At 37.5% G+C, this 23,985-nt stretch overlaps 5 protein-coding genes across 8 annotated transcripts; 1 reads left to right on the forward strand and 4 right to left on the reverse strand.

Moving 5' to 3' along the window:
* Positions 1-209: 209 nt before the first annotated feature.
* LOC125216905 (uncharacterized) lies at positions 210-2,461 on the reverse strand. Its single transcript, XM_048118691.2, has 2 exons — positions 2,342-2,461; positions 210-2,223 (listed from the first exon to the last, which is right to left on the reverse strand). Exon 2 carries the CDS (start codon positions 2,216-2,218, stop codon positions 335-337), a length of 1,884 nt encoding a protein of 627 aa, XP_047974648.1. The 5' UTR covers positions 2,219-2,223; positions 2,342-2,461; the 3' UTR covers positions 210-334.
* An 83-nt stretch (positions 2,462-2,544) lies between these two features.
* Positions 2,545-4,629, forward strand: LOC125211434 (uncharacterized). 3 transcript variants are annotated; one of them, XM_048111224.2, is made up of 5 exons: positions 2,545-2,673; positions 2,875-2,933; positions 3,179-3,223; positions 4,136-4,230; positions 4,351-4,629. In XM_048111224.2, exons 2-5 carry the CDS (start codon positions 2,880-2,882, stop codon positions 4,430-4,432), a joined length of 276 nt encoding a protein of 91 aa, XP_047967181.1. In that variant the 5' UTR covers positions 2,545-2,673; positions 2,875-2,879; the 3' UTR covers positions 4,433-4,629. The 3 variants fall into 3 exon arrangements, with proteins under 3 accessions (XP_047967181.1, XP_047967182.1, XP_047967183.1); XM_048111225.2 differs by having other exon boundaries at positions 4,139-4,230; XM_048111226.2 differs by having other exon boundaries at positions 4,175-4,230.
* Positions 4,630-4,887: 258 nt separating this feature from the next.
* On the reverse strand, positions 4,888-10,347 carry LOC125214426 (protein FAR1-RELATED SEQUENCE 3-like). 2 transcript variants are annotated; one of them, XM_048115450.2, is made up of 8 exons: positions 10,185-10,344; positions 9,835-9,940; positions 9,683-9,747; positions 7,420-9,611; positions 7,220-7,309; positions 6,513-6,659; positions 5,741-5,857; positions 4,888-5,291 (listed from the first exon to the last, which is right to left on the reverse strand). In XM_048115450.2, exons 3-8 carry the CDS (start codon positions 9,729-9,731, stop codon positions 5,247-5,249), a joined length of 2,640 nt encoding a protein of 879 aa, XP_047971407.1. In that variant the 5' UTR covers positions 9,732-9,747; positions 9,835-9,940; positions 10,185-10,344; the 3' UTR covers positions 4,888-5,246. The 2 variants fall into 2 exon arrangements, with proteins under 2 accessions (XP_047971407.1, XP_047971409.1); XM_048115452.2 differs by lacking the exon at positions 4,888-5,291 and having other exon boundaries at positions 5,813-5,935; positions 10,185-10,347.
* A 932-nt stretch (positions 10,348-11,279) lies between these two features.
* LOC125211629 (Glyceraldehyde-3-phosphate dehydrogenase-like family protein) lies at positions 11,280-15,959 on the reverse strand. Its single transcript, XM_048111507.2, has 12 exons — positions 15,750-15,959; positions 15,484-15,634; positions 15,314-15,391; positions 14,878-14,993; positions 14,662-14,715; positions 14,162-14,249; positions 13,941-14,033; positions 13,389-13,429; positions 12,796-12,849; positions 12,550-12,713; positions 12,315-12,384; positions 11,280-11,647 (listed from the first exon to the last, which is right to left on the reverse strand). The coding sequence occupies exons 1-12, from the start codon at positions 15,843-15,845 to the stop codon at positions 11,504-11,506; spliced, it is 1,149 nt and encodes a 382-aa protein (XP_047967464.1). The 5' UTR covers positions 15,846-15,959; the 3' UTR covers positions 11,280-11,503.
* Positions 15,960-19,246: 3,287 nt separating this feature from the next.
* Positions 19,247-20,901, reverse strand: LOC125212183 (SMAD/FHA domain-containing protein). The gene is given in 6 exon segments (XM_048112280.2): positions 19,247-19,542; positions 19,748-19,894; positions 20,172-20,232; positions 20,309-20,373; positions 20,640-20,780; positions 20,783-20,901. Coding segments are annotated over 6 exon segments (591 nt in total). The 5' UTR covers positions 20,859-20,901; the 3' UTR covers positions 19,247-19,441.
* Positions 20,902-23,985: the final 3,084 nt, after the last annotated feature.

The following is a 23,985-nucleotide window of genomic DNA, read 5'->3' on the forward strand; positions in this document are numbered from 1 at the left end:
TGTAATTTTTAGTAATCGACTAGTAATTTCAGTTGATACGTCGATATTTCGATGGCCTTGCATTGACATATTATTCAAAGAAAATGAACTAGTAATAGGTAAATGTTTGGACAAAATCCACAATGTAAAATGCTGCATTTTTCTATCATGGTTCTGTATACCAAAATAAAGAGAAACTATCAATTGAACACAATGAAACACACAAGAAATTTGGACACAAGTTTCGGTTGATATTAATGATTTGAGTGCAACGCAATCCTTGATGTAGTAATTTACAAAGTAATTGGACTTGTTATAGAATGGGAGTCATCTAAATGGGTATATCAATTGCTATCTACTGAATCTTTATTTTCAAATTCTTAAACTTATGCAGCAGTGATTCTATTGATCTCTCTACTCTTGAACTCTCAGCAAGCCTCACAACTTCAGACGCCTGGTGCAAGTTTTGGATTCCGCGGCCCAAGCTCGCAATCGAAGGAGCAGAAGGGATCGATTCAGCAGCACACTCGATCCCATCTCCACACGCGAGTAACCCTGCGCAGGTTGCAATGCTACACCCGAAGGTCGCCCATGGCGCCACTCCAACTCTCCGCACTTGGCGCTTCCTCATTATTTCGTAGAACGCTGATCTCATCGCTGTGAGGCTTGTTTTCTCAGCAGAAGCTATCACACCGTGAGTTACAGCACGTATCTTCTCAGCCGACACCACAGCCTTAAAAGTCGTGCCTTTCAGCGTGGAACTCGCCATCCCAGGAGCCACCAGCTTTGTCGGACCAAGACCCTTCCCAAGAGCCAAAAGAACAGCCTTGTGCGTCTGCGCCAACAAAATTTGCAGAGAGGCCGGGACGTTAAGAGTTGCAACTTTCATCAAAGTCGATACTGGAACAACCTTGGAGAAGGAGGAGGCTCCAAGAACCGCTGTTGCACCAGCTCCTACCGCCACCATGGGCTTATCCGCTAGCTTCCATTTTCTGTTCCCTTGCGTGGAATCATCATCAAGATTGATGACAAGCTGATCAACCATATGTTTAACCTCCAAAGGGACCTCAGTCTTCCAGTTCCTCCTAAGCCCGGCTAATCCACTAGCATCAACAACTGCAACTATAGATTTGTACTTATTTGCCTGGCTTCGAAGAGCCTGTGCAACAATGGAGTGAGCTTGATCATCCATGGGGAGGTCAGAAAACTCACACTTAGCCATGGCAGGCTTCCTAACCACCCGACCTGCATTGCTCAGAGCAATCCGCAGCCCCTCAACCGCGATGGGGAATGCATAAACCTCAGAAAGGACCCTATTGTCAACAGTTCCCCCCTTGTTGACATCACACAGCATCTTCTGTGCACAGGCCAAAGCCGTCCCCATAGACGGTATATCCACAAAGATGTCATGCAAATCAACAAGCAGAGCGTACACAGATCTTGCAAACTGTGGCACCTCATAATCAGCCAGCGCACGAACCTCCTCACCACCCACCAACTTCATAGGTGGGCTCGCAGGAAGTAAGATGGACGACAAAGACTTCACCATCCGAGACTGGACTTCATCTAAGGCACGGAAGGCCCTTGAGTTCAGAGACACAATCGAACTCCCTACACTCTTGGAAACCAAACTACTCATCTGCAAACCGAACAAACCATGTAAGCCACCTTTTCCTGAATCTTCCCCTTCCGACTCGCCCTCAACACTGCCATCAAAGTTGCATTTCACGAAAGGCGAGTCAAGCATCAAGAAGGAAGAGCCTACTTCCTCAGCAGCATTCTTGGCTGCAACAAGGTGTCCATTGAAACTCACCCCGAAAATCTCCCTCAACACCAAACTCCCTGCAACATCCTCATACTTCTCCTTATTAGCCTTGTGCATAAAGCAATTCATCAAAACCTCAAACACAGAGGTGGGAACAGTATCACCATCACTAATCAATCCAACCCTAGTTTCCTTCAATCCATCCATATCCGATTCACTCAATTGCACAACAACTGCATCGGGCTTAATCTCCCTGATCAAACACTCGGCATCAGCAGCCGACCTCTCCGACAGATTCTGGACGGCTAGCACGTATATCACGGACTGCGATTCGCGAATCGCGTAGACGAAATGCTTCGTGCTTTCGGGAATCGATAATTTGCTGACAATCCTATCCGATTCCCTCAAGTCGTTGTGGAAAAATAGAGTGGTGAAAGGCCATAGCTTTTTAACATAATCCACCAGGCCCAGCATGATCACTGAACACCATCAAACGCGGTCGACTTCTTCACTCATTAAATCCGATTAACAAGATTGGAGAGTTGCGCAGGAGGAGAGGGGAGAGCAAATGGAAATTAAAAAGGATTGTTAAATTACCTGATGAATTAGGGATTCTCGGAGGTTACTGAATCGGCAAGATTAACGCTATTACGAGTAAACAGAGGCGATGGATAATCTATTCTCCCCATTTGCTTGCTTAATCTCCTCAATTCTTTGACATTCCATTTTTTTTGCCAATTCAACTATTCATATACTACTACCAACTTCGCTTAAAAAAGTTTAATTAAATAATGTATATACAGTAATTCTGAATATTTTAATTAAATAATAGGACTAGTATATTTAAAAAATTATATATTGATCCGCCGCCACCAAATTCCACTCTACAATCCTAACCCTTTCTCGCAGATTCGTCATCTTCTCATAAGGTAATTCCATTTTCTAGATTATTTGGCCGGCTATTTTCGATTTAAATGTTGTCGAATGGATTAACCAAATGTTTTAGTTTATTTACGCAATTCTAGATTCAGTTCGCTCAGATAAAACTTCGTCGTTCTATCCATCGATTTCTATTTTACTATTATACTCCATTATTGTTTTGTGATTTGAACCCTAGACATGTTTTGCAGTGAAAATGCCCTCTGTCCAACCAACATTGGCTCCTGAGATCGCCAACAATGTCATCAAGGTCGGACTAATTCTTGTTTTGAATTTGTTTCTCTCAATTGCAAAACCCTAATTTTATGCTAAATTGGAATTGGGAAACATCAAAATCAAAATCAACGATGAACATGGAATAAGTTTGATTGTGTTACTTAATTTTATGACCCCTTTAATGTTGCAGCTTTATCAAACTATAATAACTATATACAAGTTCACTTATGGTTATTTTTATGCTACTTCTGCAACTTATTATGGACCTTGTATATGCAGCTTTATCGTGAATGCCTACGGCGAGCTCATTCTTTTGAGCCTCAGGTATTTTGTACTGTGTGCTTAGGGTGACATGGAATTGTATTTTGCATGCATTGAAGAGTATACATGATTGTTTCATGCGTTGAATCCTTTGTTTTTGTGTTGTTTTGAATTCTGAGTGTTTTGGATCAAAAGAATTCCTCATTGGGAGAGCAAGTCTTCCCTTTTATTCTTTGGCCGGAGCATAACTTTTTTTACAAATAAGTAAATTAGCTTGTAGCTCTCGAGCCAGAACAGTTGATAATTAATACCCTACTTCTTGCCACATCCACATTTGCCTTATGACTGGGCGCACTTGATGAAGGGTTTGCGAATCAGCTTGGATTAGGTTATAAGTATAACGTAGTATAGCCTAGAGCCTCTTTTATCTTAGTTTTTCTAGAGAGAGCTGCTGTGCCTTTAGGATCAAAAGTTTGACTGATTCTGTAGGCCTTAGTTTATTTCTGAGCGTTCAAAAATAGAGGACTCGTCCCTTATTCCTGCAGCAAAGCAGCTAGTCCAAAGCTCATAATGGAACAACAAAGGATGAAACCATGAATTGTGTTTACTGTGAAACTACTGTATATTAAGAAGAAAGAAAGGCTCCCAAGTATCCATTTGGTTTATATTGATTACTCCAACAGTTCTTGACTTCTAGTGGATTGTCACTTGTAGTCCTTGGTATTCAGTCCTGACCGTGGTGAAAATCTGCCTGAATTGGGTGGAAATATGGTGGGTGTAGTTGTACTGAGAAAATGTAAAAATATCTCTATCATGGTTACAAACTGAATAAACCAAAACAAAAAGATACCATATGGTTAATTTGAAGCAGACTGACGCTATTACTTCAAAGTTCATTACCATTTGGGCTATGATTAAGCTCCCTGAGAAGTGTTTCTTTCAACTAATCCTTTTCATTTAACTATTCGATTGCAGCAGAACAGAGAACTTTTAATTATTTTGGTGCAATCGCAGTTCAGGCATCATAAGGATGAGACCAACCCAGATAAGATTCAAAAGTACAAGGACGAGTGAGTTCCGTTCTCTCTCTCTCTCTCTCTGGACTACATTCAAATTAATATCAACTTACCTTGCGAGACTCACTACATTAACTTGCTTGAGACTGTTTGATAAGATTTGCTATGCAACAGTGCGGTAAGAGGAGTGATTGATCATATGATATTCGAAGCCCAGAGAAAAGCCCACCAAACGCAAAGCACTGATGAAAGCTGAATGCTAGTATGTTCTTAAGTTATTAGCTTTTGTTCCTTTTTGGTGAGTTGTGGGGAATATTTTCTTCAAAGTAGGGTAAATTTGATGCTGCCTTTGTCCATAGCATCACACTGATGGGATAATAATGTATGCAAAACCATAATTCGTGTTTAAAATTTGATTGACTTTTACAATCGAATATTGTTTTTTGGTTACAAGATCTGTATTTTATTTTATCAAAGCAACGCAATATTAGTAATTACTTGCACCAGTTATGTTGTTATACTAAACTTGCTGATGCAAATATGCAACAATATATTTGGTAACAATGAATTATATAGTAGTAGTACAAAGAAGATCAGGGGTTGAGCGAATCAAAATCTCTTTCATTTTACTATTCGTTTATATTTTGAATATTTTTGTTGTATACAATCCGAATTTCAAACAAGCTTTTTTAGGCTAAACTCGAGCTTGGGTATGCAAAAATTTTCTTATTCCACAACCTGGGTACAAAGTTACACTAGAAAATCCCATTTTACATCAATAGCATGCTAGCTCTACAAAACCATCAAAATAAATGTACAAATAGCCGTCTATGTGTCATACAATCTGGGACATAACTATCAAACAAAAATGAGATAAAATAAACACTCTGCTCTACTGAAAGAAAAATCACATTTACAAGCAGGAGATACCAAACAAGATTATATTGGAACTAAACTACCCACAAGATGAGAACATCCGGGGTGAAGTCAGAGAAAGGAATGTTCAGAGAAGAACCAAAGATGAGTCGCACCTAAACTTTCGTGTGTGAATGCGTGGCACCAGAAGACACCTACTTCCGTGGTCTTTTTGTTAGATTATCTTGCTTGGGCTCGACCTGCAAAGACATTAACACATCAGCCAGATAAAGGTCACTGTTACAAGGCGAGACTGGTAATGATGATAAAAAAAAATACAATCAGCTGCAAAGGAAATATGAGAATCACTGGATGAAAGCAATACAACATCTATAGCAGTTTGAGAATTTAACAAGGGAAATATAGGTAGTCTGATAATGCTGCACATTGTCAGTACAATAAAAAATTTTGTGACAAACCGTGGTATTTGCAACTTATGATATTATTAAAAGCTCAGATGCTAATTTATTCCCCTTCTAAAGGTTAGAGGGCGAATTTGCCATCTTTACCAACAGTTATTAGACTAACTTCTACCAAGTGACATAAGAGGAACTAATGTCAAATAAAACAGATAACTTCTATGATTAGGTAATCATAAGAATTTACAAGAAAAAAGAATGTTTTTCCAGCATATGTCAATAATCCTTACTGCGCTTGAAAGCTGTTCTCGAATATAGGCCATTGATCTCAGCATGGCACCTAAAGTATCCTTAGAAACCTGAAACTTCACTTCTGATTCTCCCAAGGTTGTCTCTGTGTCTTGAAGCTGAACATAAGAGCAGATCATATGAAGAGAATGATTATGGCTTAGAACACATCAGAAGTTAGTAAATATCATAGCCACCTGATGTTTGATCGAAGAAATGCGATATCCACATGCAGTTTACAAGAACCCAGTCAGTCACACATGGCAATACGAATAAGTTAAAAAGGGCTTAACATTATTGCCTGATAGACATTTACGTGAGATCCAAACTCTAATGAAATGCTAATAAGGGTACGTCCAGTCCAGAAAGAACATATGGGTATGCAAATGAACAATTAGCAAAGTTTCTCCTTAGGGTGGGATAACTGCAACTACATGTTACTAAGCAGGTGATTGCCTCTTGGATACTACTTCCTCTTCTTTTATTGCACCAATTTTGAAAAGATGATACTTTTGCAGTATACTTTACCCTTGCTGTAATCCGGATTAGTAAAGTGACACTTACAATCACCATCAAAGTTATTGCATAGATTAACTTAAGTATCTCAAAATACATTTAGGGCCTAGACACACAATTCCCCTTTGTCCATTCAGGATTAATTTCTGCAGTTGTTGGAGGATGATCTTTGACATGTATAACTGGAATCATGCAAAAGATAAGGGTGTCCATGCAATTATTTCATCCAATCCAGTATCAAAATTGAGAGCCACAAACCTTTAAATTGATGACAGCAACCTTATTGGCAGTTGAAAGCTGTTCGCTGATGTAGGCCATGGACCTTAACGTGGGTTCCAAAGTCACCCTTGATAGTGTGAACTTTACCTCGGATTCTCCTGCTGGCGTCTTGGCGTAGTCTTGTAACTGCAGAAGCAGAAAATAAAAACATATAAATTAGAAACAGTAGGCATAAATAAAACTTCTTCATCAAAGTTGATAGCATAGAAGTGGCAAGTATTGAACGCCATCTAGAAAAATTAAAAACAATTATTTGAAAGCCATGAAGAAAACTAAAATCGCCTGACACTTGTAACAGAAAAATCAGCATCATACGAGCTTTTTGAGCTGTAGATTAGTTCCGGTCCTTCCTGATTAAAGGAGACTCAGGGAAATGACATTAATATGGGGTCACATTTATTTTTCAAAAGAAATCTATCACCACATAATAGTCAAAAATAAAAAGGGAGTAACTTGCTTGTGGCGGATGCACACATTCTCTTTTTGTCTTTTACATTTCTCTTGTTTAAGATTAGCTTTTATATGACTGTTTGAGATTCAAGGTAAGATATTTCTGTAACTCTCCTTTGGAGTAACAAATTGGGGTTTCAGAAAGACTGGAATTGGAAAAGTAATTAATAGAAGGAAAAAGAAGCTACAGGTACACCAATAATTCTGGAATAAAGTCATCATATTGGAGCACATACCTTCAGGTTAATTACTGCTACCTTATTAGCTGGAGTTGAGTTCTTGTTCTCCATTACCCAAGTCATTGACTTAAGACAAGGAAGAATCATCTGTATCCCAACGTAAAAAAAAAGAGATTAACAACTTTCCAAGAGATGATCTATTTCTATAGTTCCATTGTAACCCTCTCCAAGAAAAAATAAAACAAAAGGGGAAATACCATGTTTTCGGAGTGACCACTATCACGGTTAAGAGAAGCTGGTGCCATGCGTGGGACACTCAGATCTGAATGGCTAAGAACCCCAGTATCATTAAGATTAAAGCGTCGAAAAATATCATCTTGGCGTGGCCAAAGCAGAGGGGTCATTTCAAGGTTTGCTGTCGATGTTCTACAATCATCATTAGTAGCTCCACCAACCTGTGAGCTAGAAGGTGCAGCTTTTGCTACATTTTTTTTAACACCAGCAACCTTTATCCCTCCTTCTCTAAGACTAAGAATTGATGCTCTGTATGTCTCTAGCGATATAGCCCCTTCTTCAGCAAATCTAGTTGCTTCCTTGCATAAATTATTATATCTTGTCATCAGAGATCCCTGCAGATCACATTGTTCATCGGCTATAATGATGTTTTTAGCATTTCTGGTCCACCGCTTTAAGATGTAGTGAGATGGTAAAGTAAGTACATTTGTTACAGTAAATACTGTTAACACGTGTCTGCAAAGGATACCAGAATACTCAAACATCTTACAGCTACAATTAGCTTTCATTTCCACAATATTCACTTTGACGAAATAGACTTTCGTGACATCCTCAAATTTAGCAACCCTGAATGTACTACTATTCCCATCTCCATCAATTCTATTTGCAGTATATACAAATGTCTCTACTAATTCCTCTTGAAATTTCAAGAATATTCTCTTTGTATACATGCTAGCAGCCTGATTTTCCATAGGGGAAGGTGTCTTCAGCACTGGAGTGGTGCATACTGTATCAAAATCAGCTTCTACTTCCCTCTCAAATGAGTTCTCTAAAGCTCTTTCATATTGTCTAAAGAACATTGGCAAAGTAGTTTGCTGATTCACATAGCCATCAAAAAAGGAGCTCTGAAATCCAGGACTGGGGGAAATGGCAGCAAAGAAGGAGTCTCGACAATAAACAGGCACCCATTGCTTGCGGGAATTATATATAGACTGAAGCCAGTCATTTCTCTTGAGATCATACTTATCAAGTATTAATAGCCAAAAAGACTCAAATTCCTCAATGGTCTCTGTCATGTTGATGCAGTTATAGAGCTCCACCTGAAAGTTAGGATGAGCACGACATACATGAGCCATTCTATCATGGCCTTCTCTTAGCACATCCCATTTGTTTATACAATGGCGAGTTTCAGGAAAAACCTGTGTAACTGCAGCCTGTGCGGCTCTGTCCATATCTGTGGTCAGGGAGACAGGCGCATGATCATTCATGGCAGCCAGAAACGTTTTAAATAGCCACACAAATGTAGCTTCAGATTCATCAAAAAGTAACGCACAACCAAATAAAATAGTTTGACCATGATGGTTCACCCCTGTAAATGGAGCAAATGGTACTCTAAATTGATTCATCCTGTACGTTGTATCCAGAACAACTGCATCTCCAAAATGACTGTAAGCTCTCCTTGACTTAGAGTCTGCCCAGAATGCATTAGCCATGCGATTCTCTTCATCAAGTTGTATAGCATAGTAAAATCCATGATTCTCTGCCTGCATCTTTTTAAAATAATCAAGGAGATTTTGAGCATCCCTACCCAATGTTCTTGTTTGGTTGCAATGCTCAAGTGTTAGGCCCAGTGCTCCAATACTTTTCACTGGATGATTTAATCCAGAAGCAGGTATATTCTTCGCTACATGGTTAATTTCTGAAGAAATGCCATTTCCATCCACGGAAACATACATGACGCCACTAGGAACTATGTCTACATCTTGGAAAGTTTTGGCCGCACTGTTTGTTGTAGCAGCAAAATGTCTTTTAGGTCTAAGGCACCGCAACTTACTACGACTAACAACTGTGTGGCTATGATCTTTCACAAACTTTGACACAATCCATATGTTTTCACCCCTTTGTTCAACTCTGAGCATTGCCCCACAGCTCTCACCAGCACTTTTCTTTAAACCATTCCTGGAACACAGAAACTCCCTGGAGGTTGAACGGTCAGAGGAAACTTGAGCATTAAACCCCAGAGTTCTTGCATAGTCTTCGTAAAACATCTTTGCTGCATTTTTAGAATCAAATTCCATCCCAACATACGGTTCAGCAAAAATACCATCCTCAACCAGCAAGTGCCCAGAAGCATCCATGTCACCACTAATATTAGAATCAGCATCCCCATCATCTGCCAGCTCCCCATGATGGCCCATATTTACCTCTTTGGCACCTACCAATTCAGCATCCATATGCGTTATCCTACTTGCACGATAGTCAACTACCGCAAAAAACCAAAAGTACCGGCATTTCTTGACAACTTCTTCTCAGCTTCATTTGCCAAAATTTGCATGAATTTCAGCAGTCCACTACATGCAGAGTAAAAAAGGTAAAGCCCTAATTACACTTAACAAAGACAATATAACGAACCGCAGAAATTCGGAAAGCACACAAACCGTATCCAGCTAAACGTGCATTCAACTCTTAATCACTCAAAAGTCTTCATTGATCCTTCCATCCCACCATAGTGGTATGTTGAAACATCAAACAGCATATCAACTTCTGCATCACATACACATATAAAAACATACTCATATGGTTAGGACCTCTCCTATAACTTTATCACTGAATCTCCTATACAAATGAATTATTTACAAGGATAATACGAAGCGTTCACAAGCACTTGAAAATTGTGATGTACACACTAACCAACTAACGAGCGCAGTAATTAAGCAATCATATTGGGGGAAATGATTTTCATAACAACGTAAAAGATGCTGAATATATGAGATATTACAACAAATACCTTTGATCAAAGCCAAATACGAAGATAAGCAAGAATATCTCTCGCGATCCGTCATAAATTAGGCGCAATTGAAATTTTATGTGTCAAGGTGATACGACGGCGTTGGACGGAGCACCGGCGACGTTGATTGAAGGGAGCGGCGAATAGAGGGAGAGAGTGAGTGGGTGTCGCGTGTATACCGATTGATTTTCGTGGGCGCGGCCTTTCTAGCCGTTGATTTTCATCAGCGGCTGAGATTACGTTGAAGATAGTCCTCAATTTGCCTGACTTGCTTACGTGGCGTGGGGTTGCAACAGTGTGTCCATCATTTGTTTCTTATTATTACTAATATTTTTTTATTTTTAATTTGATTCAATTTATTTTTTTTGGAATGGTTAAATAACTTTTAAATTTAAAAGTCGCGCCACGAAGGGCTCGAACCTGAGACATTTATAACACTTAGTATTATAGTATATAAAATATTTTTTATATAAATTTCTATTTTATTAATAAATACAGTGTTCATTTTTAGGTAAGAAATAAAAATCCTACTCCTTTTGTTCAGGAATAAATATCTCACTTGACTTGGCACAAGTTAAAAAAATTAAAATAAATTTAATAGAACGTGAATCTTAATTAAATATATTATTTTTATAATAAAATGTGAATAAAATGAGATGGTGAAATGTGAGTTTTAATTCAGGTGCGGAGCCAAGAATAAATACTGAGCGAGCAAAAATTAAAAATTAGAAAGGTTTAATGAAAAATTAGGTGTAGAAACCCGGTGTGTGAGGGGGGGGGGCATTTTTTTGCAAATAGTAAAAGTAAAAAACAAATATTTTGTTACCTCGAAATGATAGTATGAGATAATACTAGTACTATTTAATGACATATGGAAGGAAGAAATATCCACTTCCATTTATGCAAATGTTGTAAAACGTTGACGTGAATTTGGAAACTTTAGAGGATCAATATTCAATATGTCGAATTTCTGATAATTGTACATAAAAAAAAAAGCTGCCCCTGTAAAATTGTTTAAAATAGATAGATGATCATCATCTTATCTGAATCTTGTAAAACTTAATCATCTCAAATTCAATTCAAAAGACTATCAGATTTTTGAAAGTCGAATTTTTTTAGGATCATTATAATTGAAGTTGAATGAATACGTAGTAGTACAAAAAGTTTCCAGCAATCCATCCTTGTAATCAAATACATCAAAACGTCCATTACTATAATACTATGCCAGATAAGGCGAAACGATAAACCCTTTATTAACTGCATCATAAAAATTTGAATTTCCCCTAGAAAATCGACACTGGTACTGTATTTGGCAGTGATCAAGCCGCAGAAGTTGAGTGTCGAAACATGTCCTGTATGTCAAGGATATCAGCAAGGACACCCGCCGCAGTAGTGTCGTTGCCTGCTCCAGCACCTTGAATAACCAGTGGTTGTTTGCTATAGCAGCGGCTATATATCTCGACCTGCACTTGAAAATAAGAATGCATAAAATCCCTTCATACTATCAAAATTTAAGGGGTGTTTACTCCACGTCATAGACTAGATTGACAATGCATATGATTGCGCATTTGATGGATCGAGCAACACAAATTTGTACAATATGTGGTGGATTATCCTCTATTTTTGTGTACATCTAAACTATAACCGCCTCCAGTTGAAAATAATGGAATAACTTCATACTATTAAGGATTGGGTTGGGGGGGCAAAAGAGATCATTCAATTAGTAGAAACTATACAGAAAGCTAAAATGTTTTTAAATGCAGCAAAGATGGTAGAAATTATATAGAAGAGAATTAAGTTAAAAACAGTTAAAGTGGACAGAAAACAATTGGTGTCATATAAACAAACATACTATTATCTAAAGAAGTATAAATACAAGCCAAAAAACTTCTTCGCGCATTAACTTCCCTATTGCATGCAGAGAGAATACAGCTTTCGATAACTATATGTTATAAATGAATATTACGAAAGTTTTGATCTACTATTAAATGTTTACATATAATGTGGAAGCATGTCGTATAACTAGTTAGGATAGAAATTGCATCAAGGGCATGGAAGGAGAATGGGATGTGAATCATAAGTGTGAAATAACTGAATATGGATAATTGGATCGATGAAAGAAATGCTTACCACATTATCACTACCCTGCAATCTACCCAAGGCTGAATCTTTTGAAACTTCTTGCAAACCAACTTCACACCTGCCGGAGGTGTAAAATGTATGTCAAATTATAAATTATTATGATGACAAGGATAAAACCAAGAACTAACCAGGAGTAGACAATAGCTTATTATAAGAGCATTTTTTAGTTTGTCTATCTCTTCCTTATGCGGCAATAGTACCAAGTTATGTAATAAGAAGATACCTAGACTCTTCGATCAGACAAACATAGCGCAGAACATTTCCATTTGAAGCAGCACTTTCTATGCGTTTTTGGATAGCTTCATCAAGCAAGGGGAGGCCTTTTGCCAAAAATTCATCAAGGGGCATATTAGCAGGTCCCATTTTTTCTGGATACAAACTTTCAACCTGAGGAAAGACACTGGTTCTAAATATCTTATTCTAAAGCAATCAGGCAGAGGTTGCAATCGGGCTGATAGCAGGAACCTACCTTGATACTGTCCAACTCAATACGATGTCCAAGAAGTCGTGCAAGGATCAGTGCCTATTTATACAGAAATATGAATATATAAGTACCTTTTGAAAGCAAGTATGAGATGGTTTCTTCTAATTTGAATAGGTTATGCAAAAGCTTTAGAGTGGACAGTATTTAACTATTTATTACGCATCAGTTGTGCTCATCTAACACTACCTTCTTCCTTCTCCTGTTTGGGTTGCAATCAAATTAAAAGGAGATACAGTTCAAATCCATATCAGCCCTTTCGGTGGGATCTATGAAATTAAAAATTATGGCATCTTATAAGGATAGTATATAAGCAGACTTGCATGGTTCTTGTTGAATGTTGATACAATAATTGAGTAACTTTTCCAGCATCCCATCTCAGAGACTTGACAGCATTAAGCTTAATGAAGATGCAGATATGAAACTAATCATTCTTAGAATTTCTAGAGAAGTCATTGCAGATGCAATACTTAATGAGTGTCGCGCCTTCAACCTAAAATGAATACCTATCATCAACTTTCAAATCAACAAAAGTGTTGTATGCAAATGTCAGCTAAACTGAGAGGACAGAGCTTACAGACCTTTCTAGCGACATCCATCCCGCCAAGATCATCCCGAGGATCTGAGAGAAAATATTAACCTTGAAGTCAGAATAGACCAAGAAAAACTAACATAATAGGAAAGGGTCCCCAATCTTGCATATGAATATGCAAAACAATGAGCCTGTCTGAATTACATTTCTGAGATCTGAATGAAATATGCAATATCCTACTTAGCCCATGTTGAATACAAGTACATATTACAGACGATTTAAAATGTGTATTTAAGGATTCTAAAGCATTATTTCACAATATGTAAATCCCTTCTAGAAAAGAGATGTATTTGTAACAAAATATATACAGTTATTAAGTTTAAAGATGTCTTTCTTTTCCAATGCAGCAAGGCATTCCCCATACCGAAGAATAATTTATAAATCACATAGTGAAGAATCCATGTAGGCCTTAGCTTTCCTATTTTGATCATAATCTAGCAAGAATTCCCTAATATATGTCACAGAATTATCTGTAACAACCTCGAATGAAAAGGCAGAGATTTGTAAATAATTGAGAAAAATGATAATCCAATTTCATTACCAGGTTCAGTGAATCCAAGCTTTTTTGCAGAAGTGACAACTTGGCTAAAGGGTCTTCCGCCTTCAACCTCACTCATCACATAGCCCAGGGTACCTTGTAATCAGAAGAATGAAATGTTTCCCAACCAGGCAGTCATAAGTTAATAATTAATTAATTAGAAGAACATCACAGAGCCTAAACACAAAGAAAAGATAGTGTCAAGCAAGGAAACAAGAGCATACCACTCAAACTTCCAATGATGCGATTGATAGGATCTCCTGATGAAAGCATTCGATTAATAGTTGCTATGACAGGAAGACCTGCACCAACCTAACATGAAACAGGAATTAGACAGGAGTTATGCTTCACAACTCCCGTTGAGCTGATATATAAAGAATTTTGAAAATTTAGAAAGCAAAACAGCATGAGCATTCAGGAATGGGTAACCCTTCAAGCACCTCAGTTCTAGAATAAAAAAATCCAATTGGTTTCTTGCTACTGGAATTTGTTATTTATCTCATTGCAAAAGTCTTTTAGGGATAAAAGAAAAATATAATGAAGAAATGCAGTCACTGCAAAACATTTGCAGGATAAAGAGTTCGAGTTTGACTGTGAGGTAGAACCTAGGTAAGACTAGTAAGAGTCTGGATTTATTGACTTGCTACATCTCGACATTAAATTGTGTTTGCAAAACTTTACGGCTCCAGTCCAATGTCCAAAGTTGATGCTTAGAAACACTTACAGTTGACTCGTGTCTAAGGCGTCGAGGCTGCGAGACCAACTTGTCATAATATTCCTGCATATTGAACAGGAAAAGCATTGATTAGCTATGCAGAAAGCTTGGTTACTGCCTGAAGAAATATCAATACTTCAATATTGTCGTAGAAGATGACAACCATGTTACCGAACCAGTACCAAATATTGGTGCAAAATAAACAATGTAGAAACAAATACCAACCAATGGAGAAGTAAGTGGTTTCTTGTTCGCCAAGACCACACAGCCGTCCAAGTTAATCACTTGACTCAGCAGCCCAGTAGTTTCAGAGCTCGCTGAGCAGTCAATTAATGCCAGACCTATCAAAACAGGCACGGTGCGCACACAGTTTGAATTGATGTAGTCAAATTATGGTAATGTAACAACTCGGATATAAATTAAAGTATATGCTAAGAAAAATCATTTAAAACCACAAAATAATTAGCAAAATTTACTCTCGTGCATTCTATGCCTTGTTAATTCATGCCGGTGCTAGCTGCGAACAATAGATTGAACACTACCCAATGCATATATATTAGGATCCAACTAAATCAAGAAGAAAATAGCTTTGAAAGAATAACTAAACGAAGAGCTGTGATCATATCAAGCTCGTAAACAAAAAGGTTGAGCCGTATCCTACCACTTGAACTACGTAGAGCAGTAGCAACATCAATCACTTTCCTCCCAATTTCTTCACCGGAATACACTTGACATTCGCCTTCATTTTCACAAAAATGATCAATAACTCTTGTCAAAACAACTATGGCGGATTTTGACAGGTAACAAATAAGTAAAACGAACTCAACTAACCAGTTTTAGTAAGATCGAGGAAAGAAGAGCCGTTGGACTTAATCACGCAAAGTTGCAGCAAAAAATCATCACGGAATTCGGAGGTCAAAACATCCGGTATAGCCACCATAGATTTACTATCACACACTCCCACCACCCTTAGCCTCACCCCCTGAAAAATTCAATTTACATACATTTTTATACTCCTCAGTCCTCGGTGTTTTCCATTATCTATCAGCACACGGTGGCATACATTAACAATGAATGCGTGATTGAAAGGGAGAAACCTGTTGGGAGTGGAGAGGGCGGCAAGAGATGACGTGGTGGAGGAGCTGGCGGCCGACGCCGCCGCAGCCCATCAGCAGCAACGGAATGCTGGCCATTCTCCAATCACTCTGGTTTGAGCAATTTGGTGGCAACTCGATTCCGATTGTTGAACTGCTTTTGGAAGTTCGATTGAGGGGAATAATTTGCTCTCTGTGTTTTTCTCAGTTAATTTGAAATTAGTGTGTACTAATACTAGTATTTAGGTTATACCGAAATGGAAATGGATTTTTTTTTTCTTTAAAACCAATATTGAACTTTTATTTTTTTTTAGAGCATGAGAAATAACTATTAGAGCATCCGCGATGGCGCCCTTCCTGTCGGATGTCGGAGAGGCTTCCGGGAAGGGCGTGCGGGACGTCCGCCACTGGGGCGGACGTTGACGTCCCTTAAGGACACGAGAGGGGCGCGGTCGTCAGCGGAAGGGCGACGGGACGTCCGCCATTATGGCGAGTCGCGAACTTCCCAATTTTTTAAAAAAAATTTTAAAAAAAAATTCTATATATATAGCTCGTTGAGCCGGGGGTCACATTTATTGAAGCTTGGGGTTGTATTTTTTTTGTTTTATGACTATGTACTTTTTTATATTTAATTATGTATGTTTTTTTTAATGAAGTTGTTGCATTTTCTCCGTCCGTATTCGTGTCGAAATTTTAATTCCGTAATGTAAATTGCATATTTGTGAATTTTTTTATTGCCGGAAGTCCGCGCGGGAAGAGCGATGGGAAGTCCGGATTGTGCAGTGGGAAGTCCTTATGACGTGGCAGGAGGGTGGGAAGTTGAAAGTACGATTTTGTGTTCACGGTGCGCACAAAAGGAAATAAACAGGTTCCCTTGGTCCAGCAAATCCATTAGATCACGCGGTCTAGGAACTCGTTGGTCGTAGGAAATCCTGGTCGTCGGACACACAGAGCACTCTTTCAAAAACCCTCAACCACTTTACTAAACCTAGTATAGGGAAGTAGGGATCGATCCCACAGAGAAGATGCGTAATAATCATGTTCAAGGATTTGGACTTGTTTTTTGGTGTTGGCTGCTGCCACGCATTTTTTCTTGGGTTGAGGAAAACAAATTAAACTTGACTTGGGAATTTTAAAACTACTACGCTAATAGCTGGACTTAGGCGAAATAACAAGAGAACGTTGCAAAGAAAATTAACTGCTCAATTACCATATCTAAGAAAACTACTCTAATTACCTAGACCTAGGAAACAAACTGACTGTGGGGACCATGACTGAAAAAGCAGGGTACGGACGAAAAGCTGGCAGAATAACTAACTCGGGTACTAACTAACAGCGACATCATCTTCTTCAACCAAATTGCGTAAAAACTCATAAGAAAAACAACATGAACGAAATCAGAGCAGAGCAAACTAAATCTAAATCAAATTGATGCATAACAACAAAGAACTAAACGGATCTACAGATGCTAGACGAAGTAAAACAGGAAACAAGCAGAAAACTCAAATTCATCCAACAACTTCCTTTTCTCACTTCGGATCCAACCTCAGACGCTAAATCCACTCCGGATCCAAGCGTCCGACACAAACTCCACCCAACAGAAACACTTCATCACTTCAGATTTAAACAACAACCTCCAATCAGTCAACAAACCACAGATCTATCACCAAATTCCCAGATCGAGTACCACAACATCAAAATAAAACAGAGATCGACATAAAATTTGTTAAAATAAACTCTCAGCAGCAAGATCTACGTAAATCAACTTGAAATATCACAACTAAACGCAAACCAACAGAAGCGAAAAGATAACAAGTAACATCAACAGCCAAGTCGACTCCCGAAAGTGAAGTTCGACCGCAAAGTGCAAAACAACTGAAATTAAAAGAGATTGTATTTTCGTCCACACGCGGACGGTGTTACAACTGAGACTTTCTAAAGAAATGAACCCTTTCGTAACCCGAACTACCTCAGATCTCCCATTCTCAAGTGTGTGTTATGTGTGTGAGCTAAAAGAGAGTGAAAAAATGATGATTTGTGCGTTGCATGCTCTTCTATATATAGGCGTTGGAGTGGGGCCCAGCGAGGTATAGATAGACTTTGTTGCCCTCAGCTACTAACTCTCTCCGTCACGCCTTCTTTTCCTTTGAATTCTGCTCACTTCACTTCATTCCTTTGCTAGACCGTTTCCTTCAGCATTCCCTTGATCTAGCGATTTTATCACACACCTGGCTTAGGAAACATGTTAGACCCAACAAATTGTAACGCTTTTCACCATATAACCGATGCATGAAATTAGCCTTATCAGAAGTCCTTATGACGTAGCAGAAGGTGTTTTTGGGAAGTTCGACGGGAAGAGCGGAGGGACATCCGCACTATTGGGGTGCGGATGCTCTAAAGAAATAGTAATAAGTTTATAAGAGAAATAGTTGTAAGTTGAGTTGATGAAACTCTCTTTTTACTTGATAAATTATGTCATAATTAATACTTTTTGATAGATGTATGGTTTACAAAGATAAATGGAGTATAATTTTCTTCTTGCGTGAAGGAATATATCAAACTCACTAGCATCAACGAACTTAATGAACTTCTGAGAATCAAACAAATAATGCTCTTAAATATGATAAGTGATAGATGTGTGTGATACAAACGCTAATGCCGATTTGAGATAAGAGTTAGAGAACGAACATCTTTTTTATCTCTCTTCCAAAGGCCACGATTGTGTATATGGGCTGAAGGCCAAATGCCACACGTTTACAACATGTCATAATTGGGTGGGGTTAGATTAGCTTAAACCAATTTTTGCAATAAATCCCCTCAATTCATTAAAGGTGCATATGTAATCGCGGCTTAATTCTTGATATATAAAATTGTAGTATATGGATCGATAGCTCAGAGCTTTGAACCTTTAACAACTCCGTCATACCGACAATTTGGTGGACGAGATGCCAGTGAATTGAGACAATATTATCGACATACTATTATTTACAAACTCATCAGTTCGGACGTTTGTATCCATTTTGGCTATGCAATTCATATGTGATTCAAACATTTAAAGTTTGAAATTGCTCTCATTTCTCACTTATGTAGGCAATTCTTTCTCAATATTTTGTCAAAGTCCACCTCCTATAGATTTCAGCGAATCATCAGAAGTCATTTTTTAATTGTAACAACTAAATTCATATATTTTCGCATTTCCATTGAACCCATCTCATGAGATCTTCAATCTTCTTGATTGTGTTACCACTGTAAGACCCTAATCATATGTTAAATGTGGTTTTCAACTTCGTTCCTTCTAACAATTTAAGAATTTGATCACAACTTAACCTTTGATTAATGGATTCGTCTAAGTTATATATTGACCTTATGCAGTCAACTGAAACACAACCTATGATCAATTATATTACAATATTGTGTCACTAGCAGATATATCTAAACTTACCGCTATACTACAAGTCATTTTATGCTCTTTATAATGATGAAAATGCATACTAAGTTACTGGCTTAAAATACAAAGTGTTGCCATATCAGCTTCGATTTAAAGTATCATCAAAATTCCAAACCATCCCTAAAATAATATGTGTAGAGAGAGAGAGAGGGGCATTGAAATCAAGTTTTGAATGAGGAAAGCTTAATAAGAAAGGTAATTGGGTAAAATGATAAAAACCCATGGGTGGTAGCGCAGCAACACACACTTAGGAGGAGGCTGTGGTGTTGGCTACTTTCTCTGCCTCGCCTTCACTACTTAACTCCTTCTTCACTTTAAATACTTTGAATATTGCTAGATTAGTGTCGCCTGAACAACAAAAAACATCCATCAATTATATTATGCATTAGCAGGCATCAAATTATGAAATAGGTATGTGATGCTTTATGAAGTAAAGGGACCAACAATATGTGTGTGATGGGTCAACTTAAGAGGAGTATGAAAGTTGGTGTGGTTGAATTGAATTATCTCTAATATTACTACTATTATCATGTTCATGATCATACACACATACCAAATGTGATGAGATTCCCTGGTGATGCAGGGGAGACTATTCCAGGAAGAAGCCGCTTCTCGTTGATGAAGGTACCATTCGTGCTGTCTAAGTCCGTAATCAAGAGGTTCTCTTCTGTCTTCTCGATCCGAGCATGCACACCCGATACTGCCAATAGTTGTCCAACACAACACAACACAACCAAAGAGAGGTATCACAATGAGAATCATGTCTAGGATCAATAACATTTCCATTAAAGATTTCAAACTAAACAACTAAACCTTCCTTGTCAACAATTACACTGTCATTGTAAACACACACACACACACCCCAAATCAAAGATTTCGCATAATCAACGTGTATGATGCCGAGATCAGCAGCAAGGCTAGTAGGTGTAAACTATGATAATGAATTAAAATGAAAGAAATATTAGTAATTCAAGTACCTGTAGGCACAGGAAGCACAATATCCGCTTTGTCAGGAACGCGCCCAACAGTAACTACATTCTGAATCCATCTCAACAACAACCATTCAGTAATGCATTACTTAAAAAATAATGCCAAATTATATCCTAAAACTTACAGAATCGATTTGGAATGTGCCTGGCCTCGCAATCTTATAGCCTATATGCCTAAAATCGCCATCACCTGTTTAGCAATTAACACTATAAGAAGATTTTTCTCCCAAATAGTAGAATTTTGCCAATCAAGCAATGCAATGGAGACATCAGTTAAATAATAAGGTGATTTTTCAAACCCTTGGTGTATCAAGTTTTGAATCGGATGAATGAATAACGTATATCTTTGCAGATTACAAACAAGCTCTGAATTTTTCCTAATAACCTATAGATGATCAATGTATCAATCTCTCTCTCTCACGCACACACACAAAGAAGGAGATGAGGTCAGCTGACCTACGGCTTGAAGAAGCCACGTTGAAGAGGCATTGGTTGCAGCTTCATTGGTAGAATCCGAAGCTCTTACGGCGACGAAATTCCTCAGCTCTCTGGCACTAAATTTGAGGTTCCTGGGCAGGCAATTATAGCCATTAAAGAGGTGGTTTTGGCTGCGAAAATTGGTGGGGAGAGAGAGTTGGCCTTGGCATATGAGAGAGAAAGAGAATGGCCACTCATTTCTACTACTTTCTCTAGATTTTAGAAATTAAGGAGTAGTATATCTGTTTCTGATGTTTTGTGATCATATAAAATAGATAGGTGAACGATAATAGGTGGCATACGATTAATGCTTTGGATAACCAAAAAATCTTGCTCGTGGTCGCCCCTCATCATAATCATAATCATAATCAATTTATGGAAACATTTCTATCTCTACTTTTTAATTTCTTTTATTTTATTCTATTTTCATTAATTCATAAAATAAAACTACATAAAAACCATGTCAATTCCCAAATATTGCATATTTAATGAAACAGAGGGAGTATTTAGTTTTAATTTAGGCCAAATAATTAATAATTTGTAAAGTTCAACATGTCAAACTTTCAACAAATTTGCGATAAATATCCAAAAAATGATGTAATATGCAGTTACTGGAATTCTTAAATTTCACTAGATGTGACTGATGACTTAAAAATAAACTAAAATATAGATGAATAATCTAACGAAGCTATTGTGCCCTGGTTGATTAGTGTGCTTGTTGTGCACATGAATAATTTGAATAATCAAATGAATGGAGTAGATGTTTTATTGGAGCTACAACTAAAAAAGATGAACAGATATAAGTTTAATGTGGAATTGTAAGGTATTAAGGTCTTAACATGTTCCATATAAACTTATAAAGGGATATAAAGAAATTGTTTGGAATCCATATTTAATAGAGTAGTTTTTTTTACTGGTTATTGATAATAGAGTAGTTTTCAACAAAGTTTATTTTTCCATTGATATATAATATTATGAACTTAATTAGTATTCTTTGTTGAATTTTCCTAGTGACTATGAAATCCAGCTATACCTCATTTGTCATCACACTTTATTAGGTGTAATTACCACTGAAAATGATAGTGATGTGTAGGCCTGTCAAATCGGGTATCCGTGGATATCCGATCTGAAAATTTCGGGTATCCGATTCCGAATTTCTCAAAAACTACTACCCGATACCCGATCTGAAAATGATTTCGGATATCTGGATACCCGATTCGGGTATCCAGTCCTGATTGGACACCAGTGGTAGAGGGCAGCAACGGTGGACGACTGTGGTTGGGCGGTAGGCGGTGTTTGCACTGCAGAGGTGACTTAAGAGGGAAGGGATTTTGGGATACATTTAATTATTTAATTTTTTAAACAATAAAATAAATATATAATTTATTAAATTAGAAAAAAAAATTAAAAAAACGGGTAATTCGGGTAAATCCGATACCCGATACCCGATAATTCCAAAATCCCATACACGAACCCGATCCCGATACCCGAAAAATAGGGTATCGGATATCCAATTACCCGATTTTTTGGGTTTGGATATTGGATATCGAATATCCGATATCCATTTTGACACCCCTGGTAATGTGAATATAAACTCCATAGATTGGAATATGATTATTAATTTCATTTTAATGTAGTCAGATTTTGTTACTGGTGAAATAAATTCAACAACTATTTAAAGTCGTGATATTGTATCATAATCATAATCATAATCATTTTCATCGTTCTAAATTATACTTCCTCTCTCCAATTAGAAATGAAACATTTTCTTTTTTTAGTTCGTCTCATTATAAATGAAACATTTTCTAAAATGGAAACATTTCTATCTCTACTTTTTAATCTCTCTTATTTTATTCTATTTTCATTAATTCACAAAATAAAACTATATAAAAACCATGTCAATTCCCAAATGTTGCATATTTAATGAAACAGATGGAGTATTTGGTTTTAATTTAGGCCAAATAATTAATAATTTGTAAAGTTCAACATGTCAAACTTTCAACAAATTTGCGATAAATATCAAAAAATGATGTAATATGCAGTTATTGGAATTCTTAAATTTCACTAGATGTGATTGATGACTTAAAAATAAATTAAAATATAGATGAATAATCTAATGAAGCTATTGTGCCCTGGTTGATTAGTGTGCTTGTTGTGCACATGAATAATTTGAATAATCAAATGAATGATGGAGTAGATGTTTTATTGGAGCTACAACTAAAAAAGATGAACAGATATAAGTTTAATGTGGAATTTCAAGGTATTAAGAGCACTCCCAATGCACTCGGCGTTAAATCCGGAGTTTTATCGCCGATTATCGCCGAAAATTCGCCGGCAATGGGGAGGAATCGACGATAATCCGGCGTTAATTCTACCGAATTAACGCCGAATCCCGAAAATTCGCCGGATTATCGCCGACCACCGTGGGCGATAATCCGGCGATAAAAATAGTTTTTTTTTTTTTATTTCCCCCCCTATAAATTTAAAATTTAATAATTAATTTAAAATAATTTTCCCCCTATTTTTTTTTATTTTCGTCGTTGTAATTTTTTACTCGTGTTTAATACAACGAACTTTATTACTATTATTTGTCTTGTCTTATAAATTAGCTAGCTTTATTATATACAAAAATAAAACAATTAAATTAGTAATGATGTAAAAATGAAATGTTGAGTTAGGGAGAAATAAGGGAGAAACCATTGGAGCAGTTGGCTAAAAGTTGGCTAAAAACTGGGGATAAATTTTGGTGCTGATGTGGCGCTGATGTGGCAGAAGTTAGGGAGAAATAAGGGAGAGCATTGGGAGTGCTCTAAGGTCTTAACATGTTCCATATAAACTTATAAAGGGATATAAAGAAATTGTTTGGAATCCATATTTAATAGAGTAGTTTTTTTACTGGTTATTGATAATAGAGTAGTTTTCAACAAAGTTTATTTTTCCATTGATATATAATATTATGAACTTAATTAGTACTCCTAGTTGTTGAATTTTCCTAGTGACTATGAAATCCAGCTACACCTCATTTGTCATTACACTTTATTAGGTGTAATTACCACTGAAAATGATAGTGATGTGTAAGCCTGTCAAATCGGGTATCCGTGGATACACGATCCGAAAATTTCGGGTATCCGATCCCGAATTTTTCAAAAACTACTACCCGATATCCGATCCGAAAATGATTTCGGATACTCGGATACCCGATTCGGGTATCCAGTCCCGAAAAATCGGGTATCCAGTCCCGATTGGACACCAGTGGTAGAGGGCAGCAACGGTGAACGACTGTGGTTGGGCGGTAGGCGGTGCTGTGCTCGTTTACACTGCAGAG

Source organism: Salvia hispanica, chromosome 3 (assembly GCF_029641045.1).
Source record: "Salvia hispanica isolate PSC_SH4W2 chromosome 3, Shi_PSC_v1, whole genome shotgun sequence".
Classification (NCBI taxonomy): Eukaryota; Viridiplantae; Streptophyta; class Magnoliopsida; order Lamiales; family Lamiaceae; genus Salvia; species Salvia hispanica.